Consider the following 12392-nt stretch of genomic DNA (forward strand, 5'->3'; position numbering starts at 1 on the left):
GTCTCAGTGCTATTTTTTAATGCAATGAATGATATCCCTGAAAAAGAACATCTGAATATTTTATTTGTTTTAAAAGACAGTGCAAGGTATAGTGAATTTATGGAGATACACCCTGATAAATTTCACAGTGAAATGAAGAGAGTGAATAATAATTTTTTTCTACAGTTATCCATCTAAGCACTGATTTGCTCGCATAGACACAAAGGGAGATCTCAGTTACAGCAACAAAATAAACATGTTCCAGTGAGGTAATTCCCCTCATCTTCGCCTTGATGAATCATAAATTAAATGAGGAATTTGGGATGGTATAGAGAATGAATTTTCTTTCATTTTCAGGCAGGTCTGATGTTCTAAGAGAAATGTAAAATTCTAGCATGATACACTTAACATGATATGTTTACAGCATACCTTACTGAGAAAACATTCTTTTCCTTTTTCCTTTCATTGTGATCTTTGTGGATCTTAAAACTAATTCTCACGGCAGCTACAGAAATGGCTGTCACAAAGTCAGTATTAATGTTAGTGTTTAATTACCAAAACTATTTTAGAAACAAAGAAGACAAAAAGTAGTATACACCTAGGAAGAATGTGAAAATGTATAACTTTGGTTCTAGATATACTTTCTGAATCAAAATTGCAAATAAAGGCTATGTAACATTGTTTTATGAATATATGTGAACATATCGACATATATGATCAACATGTGAACAAATTTAAAATAAGCTATCTAGGATCACCTGCACCATCTTCATTTGATAAAGAGTTCAATGTAGTAGGCATGTCTATGGTTAATCCACAGAGTAGAACACTTTTTTTTTTTTTTTTTTTTTTTTTGAGACGGAGTCTCGCCCTCTCACTCAGGCTGGAGCGCAGTGGCGCGATCTCCACTCACTGCAAGCTCCACCTCCCGGGTTCACACCATTCTCCTGCCTCAGCTTCCCAAGTAGCTGGGACTATAGGCGCCCGCCACCATGCCCAGCTAATTTTTTGTATTCTGAGTAGAGATGGGGTTTCACTGTATTAGCCAGGATGGTCTCGATCTCCTGACCTTGTGATCCGCCTGCCTCGGCCTCCCAAAATGCTGGGATTACAGGCGTGAACCCCGCGCTGGGCCACATTTTTTTTTTTTAATGCAACCACTTTGGCTGTTGACTGATTAACATAACACTCAAGCTCACTCTTCTAATTTCAGAACACTAAAGCATTCCTTCTTTGCTCCCAATTGTAGGAACTTTGTTCCTCTGAATGGCTTAACACATAACATCATTTATTGGTAACAGAATCAAGCTTATTATAATCTGATGAAACTCACCTGGAACAGTAATTACCTTTTTAAAACAGGAAAATATAGGCTTACACGTTTTTCTAAAAATTTTTTCTAGGAGAAATCCACAGCATATCAATGTAACACATTTTATCCTAATATTTTCAAGAGACATTCTTTGCAATACCTGAAATAAAATTTCCTCCTTCCAATTCAACTCTATTAGAGTTTTTGTTTTATTTTGATTACCAGAGCCCTATATCAATACATATTACAGGGGAAAATAGACATATGAGGCTATATTTCTCAGCAATTTTTCTCATCTTCCACTGCAACTGTATTTTATAACAGTTTTTACTTTGCTGCTTGACAAATTTAGTGTTACTCTATTCTAGACTCTTATGATTTAGGTAATGTCCAACTCACACATGAATTCATCAATCCTTTGCTGAGTGCAACTAAACTCTCACAAGGGGAAGAGTAGAGGGAACTTTTTATTCACAGGGCACCCCTTGAGTTTGGGTTTACTAAAACACTCATGCGTGCTTCAAGATATTTCAGTGATATTTAATTGAAACCATCATAAGACGACTTAAAAGAAAATGCCACGGCCGGGCGCAGTGGCTTATGCCTGTAATCCCAGTACTTAGGGAGGCTGAGGCGGGCGGATCACGAGGTCAGGAGATCGAGACCATCCTGGCTAATATGGTGAAACCCCATCTCTATTCAAAATACAAAAAATTAGCCAGACGTGGTGGTGAGTGCCTGTAGTCCCAGCTACTTGGGAGGCTGAGGCGGGAGAATGGCGTGAATAGGAGGCAGAGCTTGCAGTGAGCCGAGATCACGCCACTGCACTCCAGCCTGGGCAACAGTGCGAGACTCCGTCTCCAAAAAAAAAACAAAAGAAGGAAAATGCTGTAACACACAGCTGAGAACTAAATATTTCTTAGTAACACAAACTGAGAAGATTCAATACAGCCAGAGTAAGCATCTTCCAAGATTAACGGAGAAATCAGGAACAATTGTTTTTCTTTGCATTTCTTGGGCAACCACAACACAAACTACTACAACAAATGTGCCTTGTAATGCTAATGCTACTAGAGCTCATAAAGAGGCAATTTAATATTTTGAGTTTATGGTCCAATAACAATTCATCAGCTTTGGGGCTTAGTTCATTAGTTCACAGGGGTTATTTGTTGAAGGGGATTTTAAAAGATGTTTTATACAACTCCATAGTCTTTCATTTATATACTATCAAAGACCTGGAGACTTGGCAGCTTTATTAGTAAAAATTCAGCATAGACAAAAGGGAAAATGAATCACTAAGTAAATAAATTAAAAAAAAAAAAAAAAAAAAAAAACAGGGCCAGGCGCAGTGGCTCACACCTGTAATCCCAACACTTGGGGAGGCTGAGACAAGCGGATCACCTCAGGTCAGGAGTTCAAGACCAGCCGGGGCCAACATGGTGAAATCCAGTCTCTACTAAAAGTACAAAAATTAGCCAGCCATGGTGTTGCACACCTGTAATCCCAGCGACTCGGGAGGCTGAGGCAGGAGAATTGCTTGAACCCAGGAGGTGGAGGTAGCAGTCAGCCAAGATCTCCCCATTGGACTCCAGCCTGGGAGACAGAGTGAGACTCTGTCTCAAAAAAAAAAAATAAGAAAGAAAGAGAGAAAAGAGAGAGAGAGAGAGAAGAGAGAGAAAGAGAGAAAGAGAGAAAGAGAGAAAGAAAGAGAGAAAGAGAGAAAGAGAGAAAGAGAGAAAGAGAGAAAGAAAGAAAGAAAGAAAGAAAGAAAGAAAGAAAGAAAGAAAGAAAGAAAGAAAGAAAGAAAGAAAGAAAGAAGGAAGGAAGGAAGGAAGGAAGGAAGAAAAAGGTAATCCTATGCAAGTCTAGTGCTTACTCATAAAATACCTATTTCCAATTCAAAACTCACAGTCAGTTTTCTGTTTTTAAACCATTGTCATGCATACGCAAATGTGAAAATCAGCGATGGGCTGGAAGATTGGCCAATCTTAACTAAGGAAAAACTTATACTAAAAGCATTTGTGTGAACCTCATATTCATTTGCAAAGCTATTTGGCATAAAATAAGAGTTAGACAAATTACAAAAGAAAATATCTATTAGAAGTCACAGGTCTCAACACAGAAGATTTTAGTAGCACAAATGTAACTAATTAATAACATCTGAAGTACACTCTCCCACAGGACTGCTGACCATCTGGTTGACCTTGCCCTAGATCAACAGGGAAGGCGAATCTGTAAATCACTGTTTTACAAATGTTATCACTCCATTATTTCACCACAAGAAAAAGGGATGGAACATGAATGGGAGAAGAGACTCATGGTTCTACACACCTTAAAATTGACTATGATGCTTATGGCACCTGAAGTAACACAAGACTGAGTGGTTTCTTCTCAGGTTCCACCCAGAGAGAGACAGGCAGAGGACCAAGTTATAGTGATGGAGAAGAATTCAAGACAAAAGAGCCAGTAGGTAAAGTAATTACGAGAGAATCTAAAGGTACTTAGAGATATAAAACATGACCTCTGTCTGATACAACTTGAAACTATCTGAATTTCCGCAAAACACCTTTCAGTTGCTGATTTTTTTATTGGAAAACAGTAATAGAAATTTAGAAATATGAAGTAAAAGTATATGTCATAAGTATTTAAATATACATTCTTAAATACGTTAACCTCATACAAAGCTCTATATTTTGATGTTGAGAATAAACTACTTTGGAGGAAACTTAAAAACCTACCTGGTACAATAAGATGAGTCATCATTTCACTAACAAGAAACTTGAAATAATAATAAATTTGGAGCAGGCATGTCAAGCAGGTACACTGTGAAATCTCCTAAGAAAACTATATTGTACCAAGGTTTAAAATTTGTACATTTTGACAACTATTTTTGCCTGATACTTTTCATATACCTTGCCTATGTAGTTCATTGTAGGAATGTTTAAAATTATTGAGCTAGAAATTGTGGAATTTTATTAGATGTATTTTTACTGTTGATACATCTCTTTTAAACAGTATTCAAAATAAGTGATTTTCTCTCTCTCATTATTTGCTCTGTTTTTCTCTCACTTCCTAAGAGTACCAGTAATACACTTGAGAAGAACAAAATATCAGGAATTATAGAACTTTGAGATCAACAACTCACATGTCATATTCTACATAAGTTTCAAGTTAAGGCAAGTCTTATTCTGCAAGAATCTGTTTTGGGTTTGAGAGCATTTAAAATATTACGCATATTTTTTTTAAATCTCATCATTACTTCTAGTCACCGTATAGCAGAGCTGTCACTGTCTTACACAGTTCTGAAGTTTGGTTCTAAAAGATTATACTATGTAATTTCCTTCTGTAAAATAAGAATTCTAACTTCCTTTTCAAATGCAGAATTGGTTCATTATCTCTAGTGACATCCTTTTTGTTAATATTTACATTAGTTTGGATTAATTTTCATGTAATGGAAAAGAGAGCAGGTAGAAACCTCTATTAGATCACTCCATCTCTATATACACTAGGAAAAATATAGAAAATAGAGGGGAAATTGCACTACTTCTTAATGCCCTTTCTCTTTTATTTGAAAAGGTATTAAATAGTTCTCAATTTGGGAGAGAAAGTGTGGGTAGTACATAAGATGCTTTAGTAATTAAGGGGCTAAAAAGGATACTTCAAAGGGTCTGTCTTTCCATTCTTCACAACTTAACTGCATAGCTATGGGTTTTAAGGGGAAATGCCTGGCATGGAGGCTAAGGAAGCAATTAGAAGCTCACACATTCTAAGTTCCAAATATGGCTCCTTTGGTGCTTATGACAACTGTGGGGAAAGCACTGGTGACTTAAAAAGAAAAAAAAAGACAGCCATTTGACTGGTGTCAGTCATTCTGCTATTTGAAATTTGAGGCCGGGCGTGGTGGTTCACACCTGTAATCTCAGCACTTTGGGAGGTCGAGGCAGGCGGATCACAAGGTCAGGAGGTCGAGACCATCCTGGCCAACATGGCGAAACGCCGTCTCTACTAAAAATACAAAAATTAGCTCGGTGTGGTGGCACACGCCTGTAATCCCAGCTACTGGGGAGGCTGAGGAAGGAGAATGGCTTGAACCTGGGAGGTGGAGATTGCAGTGAGCCAAGATCATGCCACTACACTCTGGCCTGGTGACAGAGTGAGACTCTGTCTCAAAAAAAAAAAAAAAAAAGGAATTTGAAACCACAAAGAGTTTCAGAGACACCCTGCTATAGGAAGGTCTGAGAGTATATTGTTTATCAAATGAAAGAAAAATATTTGAAATGACACTAAAGTTTATGCAGAGTTGAAAGAAGTAATAAAATTTTAAACGACCTTGATTGGCAGGATGGTGTTCCTCATCCATGTCTTGCTCCATCTGTCCAATTAGTATGGGTTACTTGACTAACCAAATTCATTCATCTGTAAGTCCTTTGAACTATATACATTAAAGCTCATGCAAACCATTCCCGCAAAAGACCTTGCACCTTTTATGTATGTGAAAATCTGAAATCACACCCATTTCCCTAAGCTTCTGAGGACATTTGTATACAACAACAATCAAAAGCATATTTCCAATTATTCTTTTAGGTCCTTTTAAATTAATTAGGGGCCAACTATGCCAATCTCAGGAAATCCTTGTGGAAAAAGAAGAAACACCATTAGAACACCACACGGAGTAACCAGTTTTGAGACTAATGCCCAAAAAATTAATTGGGAGAATTTTTTAGTAATTGAACCCGCATAGCTCTTTCTGCTGCTCAGGATTAGCACAAAGGGGCAATTTCTTAACATTACCAGGTGAACAGTAAGATCAAAGATGCTAGGCTTTGAGCTCGTGCCCATCTCCCCCATGAGTACACAGGCAAGCACAGAAGAATTATTTTATAAAAAGCAACATATACTATAAGCATTTTCATAAATATTGCCTCAGATCCAACAGAGGGTTTTTGTCTATTAACCAATCATTTAAAATAGCTACTGTCCTCCAAAAAGCAGCTCAAAATATTTTTAAAATTAATATCCAGTAATATTTTATACTCTTAATTTTTGAATCTGGATAAGGAAGAAAACAAAACTTAAAATAACATTTTTTCCCAGAGTGTTTATCAACTCTCTTACCATCAAATGTTAAATAAACTCTTGCTTGGGGCTGGGAAGATCCTTTTACAAAGACAGAACAAATAAATACTCCAACCAACACGCAAATTTTCCGGAATGCCATTTCTTCAGATATGCAAGTTAATCTCCAAGGGAAAATACCTTTAAGAGAGAGATAACAGGTTTGTTATATCTCATTTCACATTTTAGGAGTAGGAAAAAAACAGCAATCTAGACAAAACACCCTATTCACAAAAGAACCATCTGAACTTTTACAGTAATGCCAACAGTAGGAGGTGCTCTGTCTTTGCTTCTCAGACGTGAAAATGTGGATTTCATTCATTTGTGTGGGGAAGTCTTTCCAACAAGAGAAACTTTCGTCTTCGAGTAAACTGATGCTACCATCAAAACAGAACAAAGCAGCGAGGAAAAACACTGATACCCAAAGGAAAGCCCAATATTTTAACGGGTCTTCTCTCTAGAAATCCATCACATTAAGAAGACTTGAATAGCATTGTGCTAATAGACTATGACTGGATGAGAACTCTTTCCCCAACTAATGTAATAGCAGTAGCAAAATCTCATATGAGCATTCATGTGTACCTACTCACTCTTCTATAGTCATTAGCTCTTTTGGAGTAATTGTCTCTGAAATGGTGTTTCCTTACATAAATCTATGTGTGCTCAATCCTTGATCACCAAAGTCACTGGAATCAGTTATCTGCCATTTTATCCAGATGACCAACAGGCAGCTGTTAAATGATGCAGATGAGGTAACCACCGACTTGTGCCAAATTCAAACCTAGCGGTGAGCAATCCAGTGAGCCATATATCCACCAATGCATATTTTAAATAAATCCACCAGAAAGTGGGCTTTCAAACTTCTCAAAGATAAATCAAAGAGACAGGTGTCACTGCTTGAAACTATAGATATAAAATTGGTACATGCTATTAACTAATATCCAAATCCCAAGGCCACCAGATAATGTGTTACCATAAACCTACAGGAGCTCTAGTGGCTACATCATGTAAAATAAACTCAGGAGCATCAAAGAAACACAATCATTTTGCTTCTACCATAATTATACAATAAAATGACCCAACAGTCCAATAAAGAAATTTATTTTTACAGGTTACAACAATGCTGATCTTCATTATTTGGCTTTCAAATTAAAATTTCATAGTCAAAATTATTAATTTCTTTGTAAAAGCCACTAACAACTGAAAAAGACCGCTTCATTAATACAGAATACAAGGAAGAATTAAACGGAATACGCAATTTTAAAGAAAAATTGTAAGTAGATTTCCTAGGTGGTGCATATAAGAGTTAGAAATGAAATTATACGCTTCTTTTACCACACAGATGGAGGAAACTCTAGAGATGTTGTGTTGGTAATTTTCAAAAGAAACAGTTTCTTCCTGCTTCTACAACCTCTTCACCCTGTCATCCCTAAATTAACTTAGAAGAAAACTGATTTTATGGGTGACTTTCCCTTAGTAATTTGCCCCCTTGGGTCTGTTGACTTTATAGTTAAAGCCAAAAGAAAAAAGCTATTAATACGCCTAACCTTTGTTATGTTTACTGAGCAAGCTGATATTAAACATTTTTTTTTTTTTTGCATATTTGTATCTTACATGTTTCTCCCAAAGGTACATATACAACCATTTGCAAAGAATACTGGAGACACAATGGCAGGTGAAACATAGTCTACAGGGCAATTTGATTTACATCCTACCTAGTGATGAGGAGTGAGAGACTAAAAGCCAAGTGTCTTAAATATGCCCCCGCCTCCCCAACAGTATCTTACAAGTTCTTCCCTTTAACTCAGACACAGACGTTCCTCTTGGTGTTTTCGCTTCTGCTGACCGCAAACTAGTAAACATAAGAAAAGAATTCTCTTATAGCCTCTGGAGCAATTTTGCCTTGGAAGGCACTGTAATACTCAACTTGAAACTCTCCGCAGGTGTCACCGCCTAAAGAAACAACTCGAGCTGGACTCTCAGTAAGGGGAAAGCTTCCCTGACAAACCGCGTGTGCTCTTAAGAAAATGTCCAGGCTTGAGCACACTAATGTATGAAAAGTCAATATGCAGGCCAAAAAAGTTATACTTTGCTAAATTTGTAATGCGGAAAACGACCAATTTAGCTTACCGAGGTTGGAAGAAATCAGCACGGAAAAGTCATCAATTTGCTACCGGGGTTGGATCCGCTTGTGTCTCCAGTCCTTTTCCCAAACGACCTTATTTTCTAGCACGTCCCAAAGGTGAAATTCTTTCTTCCCGGTCCTCTGAGTTTCTTTGTAAAGGAATCTCAGCGCTGCAGTGCCGCGGCACCCGGAGCTCTTCTCCGCGTCGCTCAATCAAGCACCTCGGAGTGAATGGAAAGTGGCCGGACGCCGGGGGCGAGCGCTCTTGGTGTCCGATTACAGCGCCGCGGCGCGCGGCTCCAGCTGCCCCGGCGCGCCGCCCAGCAGGCTCGCATCACCGCCGCGCAGCCCCTGCCGCATCTCCGCCGGCCGCGAGGCCCCACCCCGAGCGCGCCCGCGAGAGCGTGGCAAGGAGCCGCGGGGACGGGCCGGGCGGGGCAGACCCTTAGAGCCCGCGGCTAGCCAGACGCAAGAATGCGCGGCCGCAGGCTGTGCCCTAGCCCCGAAACTCTGCTCCTTTCGCAGTCCGCGGCGGAGTGAGCAACTTACAGGCTGCGCTCTACGCTTTTTGTTGCCGGCGGCTCTTGGAAGACTCACACAGGCTTTGCCTGGCCGTAAATATCAAAGTGCAAAGCAGTTGTGGTTTTTTTATTTTTTTATTTTTTTGCCAAGGAAGGATCACTGCAGCCTTTTAAGGCAAAGAGATGCGTTTTTAAAAGGACGTGAGTTTTGTCCTTATTCTGCTGCGTGTTTTTGTTGTTGTTGTTTTGTCGTTGTTGTTGTTTTAGAGACGGAGTCTCGCTCTGTCACCAGGCTGGAGTGCAGTGGCGTGATCACGGCACACTGTAACCTCCGCCTCCCCGGGTTCAAGCGATTCTCCTGCCTCAGCCTCCCGAATAGCTGGGACTACAGGCTCCCACCACCACGCCCAGCTAATTTTTGTGTTTTTAGTAGAGACGGGGTTTCACCATGTTGACCAGGATGGTCTGGATCTCTTGACCTAGTGATCCGCCCGCCTGGGCCTCCCAGAGTGCTAGGATTACAGGCGTGAGCCACCGTGCCTGGCCTCTGCCGAGTATTTTCTGAAACAGGTTAAGATAAACGACCATCTTGTTGCGCAAGTGTATCCTTTTAATGTGTATTGTTTCCTATTGAGTTTCCTTAGTGCCCTGAAGGCAGTAATTCTGCTGACCCCTCCACATTGACTCATACCCAGTACGTTTCCCCCCACCATACTCCCAAACCTAATTACACGATGAAATTATTTCACAATTCTATGTTGAGAGGCTGTTCTGAGTTATGTCAACAGATTGCCATAACCACACATCTACAGAAATATATCAGAGGTATATTTCCAGCATTAGTTTCAGGTACACTCGTTAAACTCTGGAACAGACTTTGATGTTTAAGTGAAAATTACTTCTTCGGACCACAATAAACTAGATGTTTAAACATCGGAAGAAATGAGCTTTGATCCCCATAAAACAAGCAGGCACTTGCTTAAAATCACTGTGACCCACAGCCCAGCAGATGTCACTCTACAGAAGGAACGTAGAGTGTAATTTCTCCACCTTATACCTGACAATTTTCTTCACATAATGAAACAGAATCATGAAATTCTTATAAACTGTATCATAGAAAACACCTCTGAGGGTGCAAAATCATTGCTTGGTGGGAAAGTCGAATGAAATCCCAGGTAGGAGGAAGACGTGAGCGAGACGCGTCTTTACGTGTCTAGGGCCCACCTCTTGTGTTCAGTAAACATAAACGTGTCTCAGACTCATGCTGCATAGTCAAGAAACGAAGGGATCAAGTCAAATAATGCAAATTTAAGAGTTCAAAAATACTATTCCGGGGCCAATATTATCTCCAAACTTCAAAAACTTAGTATAGTAACAGTTAAAATTATTTTTTTGTGATGATGTGTGAGAAGATCCTTGACATAAATTTGTAATAAGGAATTTAACCCCCCCAAAAACTTCCAGTATTAAAATCCAGATGTCAATGTGAATAAGCACTATGAGTGCTTCTCTGAAATACTTCTGAAACTCAGTAAGATCCAGGTTATATGCTCTGCACTATTATCCTCCTACTGATATCTCATTTGGCATTTACATATTAAGCAGGGAGAAGAATAAATCATTAGACGAGCGTGGGGATTACATTGTGTAATTATTAATTTAGAAATGAGCTGCTAGAAACTGATCAACACATTCACGTAAGATGGAATTTGTTTATACATTTTAAGTTTGAGAAGACCACGATAAAGAGTTGCAAGATGAAATACATCACATACGGTGTGTTTACAAAGGAGCTTAATTCCAAACTCAATTTACAAACACTAATGAATTAGCTCAATCTGTTACACATTCAGGGGTTTGGAGGCCTTGACAAATAGCTTAGATTTAAATCACAGTCCATGAAATTTGTGCCGAAATTCCCTCAATGTTGCCCAAATAAACCTCTTTTCAATGTGCTCCTGGGATTTAATGGTATTTGCTTAGCTCTGAGACGTTTACAGTTGGCCACACCTCAAAATGAATCATAAAAATACTGATAGGCTTTAGCCAAGATAGATTCAAGCACAAGGACACAGTGCTCATGCTGGCCAGAGACTTAGGCCACAGAATGGAATTTTAACAGTGGTACTAGAAGCCCCTAAGATTAATCTCTGCCCACATTTCCCCACACTGCTTAAAACACCTTGACAAAAAAAGACGTGCCTAAGAAACATTGCTGGGCACTGCCACTTTTTTAAGACGTCAGCTTTGACTGTCCTTACAAGTGGAAAACAACAGCTAATTGAGAACGGTGTTTTTGGTAAGGGGAACACTAAATGGATCTACAGGAGTAATGGCGCAACTAAATTTAGAGAGCACTAATTACAATGTTTGCACCCAGCAAAATGTTTTAGACAAACAGCCAAACTAAAATACTTAGGATCACTTTTATTAAGATGTTTTAGAAATGGTGCAGTATCTTACACACTGAAGTGTCTCTGCCTGCCAAGCTGTAGTGGGCATATTTTTAATATTTTATGTTTTTGATGGTCCTGAGGAATACTATTTAACTTAAAACTCTAGCACCGATTTTGAGTTACATACTTTTCTTCAGGAGTTTCTGCAGCTATACATTATCTTATTTCAAATTTAAAGAAAACAGATTTTTGCCTATGATACAGATGAGTCATGTAAATAAACTCTACCCTAACCAGAGAATATGAATCCTTCAGAGGTTAAAAATTGTCTTATTATTTAGTCATAACTGATATTTGTAATAGAAAATAGATCGTGTATTTGCCAGGTACTTTGCTTATTATCTGCATAGCATTCTTTAATGAAGTTACAATTTTCCATGAGAGAACGCTGAAAGTTTGCCCAAAGTCAAATGGATAGTAAATATTAGAATAGGAAGAGAAACTCAAGCATGATTGCCTTAATGTCTCATGTTTTTCAATAAGTTTCAATAGCTTTCTCTTACCTTTTTTGCTGAACTTTTTTCTCCTCTTTTCTACTTCCCTGTCTTTCTCCTTTACTCAACTTACATATGCCATCTTTTTAAGTTTCCTGAACTATATCTTTGGAAAGTCTGAACTTCCAATGGTAACTTACTTTATTTACATTAGCCTTACGTCTCCTTGGGTTACATTAGCAGCTCTGAGACCAAGCCGGTCAAACAGGTCTGGTCTAGAAATCTGTGTGTGAAGCTGCTACCTGCACAGCAACTAGGCTTTAATATTTCCTCTATCAAATCATTTCTAATTTTTCAATAGGATGAGTGTATCTCTATTTTCATTCTTAATCCATTGCTAATCTATATTGCTGACTGTTTTTTCTCTGTTGATATGTACTACTCTATGCT

The 12392-nt window shown here is 38.8% G+C and overlaps 1 protein-coding gene across 1 annotated transcript in view; it reads right to left on the bottom strand.

The window, feature by feature from the left end:
• Positions 1-9059, bottom strand: part of SEMA3C (semaphorin 3C) — a 179290-nt gene extending 170231 nt beyond the window's left edge. The window contains exons 1-2 of the mRNA XM_050785237.1: positions 8537-9059; positions 6407-6547 (exon numbers count right to left, since the gene is read on the bottom strand). Coding sequence (XP_050641194.1) covers positions 6407-6509 — 103 coding nt within the window. The 5' untranslated portion in view covers positions 6510-6547; positions 8537-9059. The remainder of the gene's footprint in view (positions 1-6406; positions 6548-8536) is intronic.
• Between the last annotated feature and the right edge of the window lie 3333 nt (positions 9060-12392).

Source organism: Macaca thibetana, chromosome 3 (assembly GCF_024542745.1).
Source record: "Macaca thibetana thibetana isolate TM-01 chromosome 3, ASM2454274v1, whole genome shotgun sequence".
Classification (NCBI taxonomy): Eukaryota; Metazoa; Chordata; class Mammalia; order Primates; family Cercopithecidae; genus Macaca; species Macaca thibetana.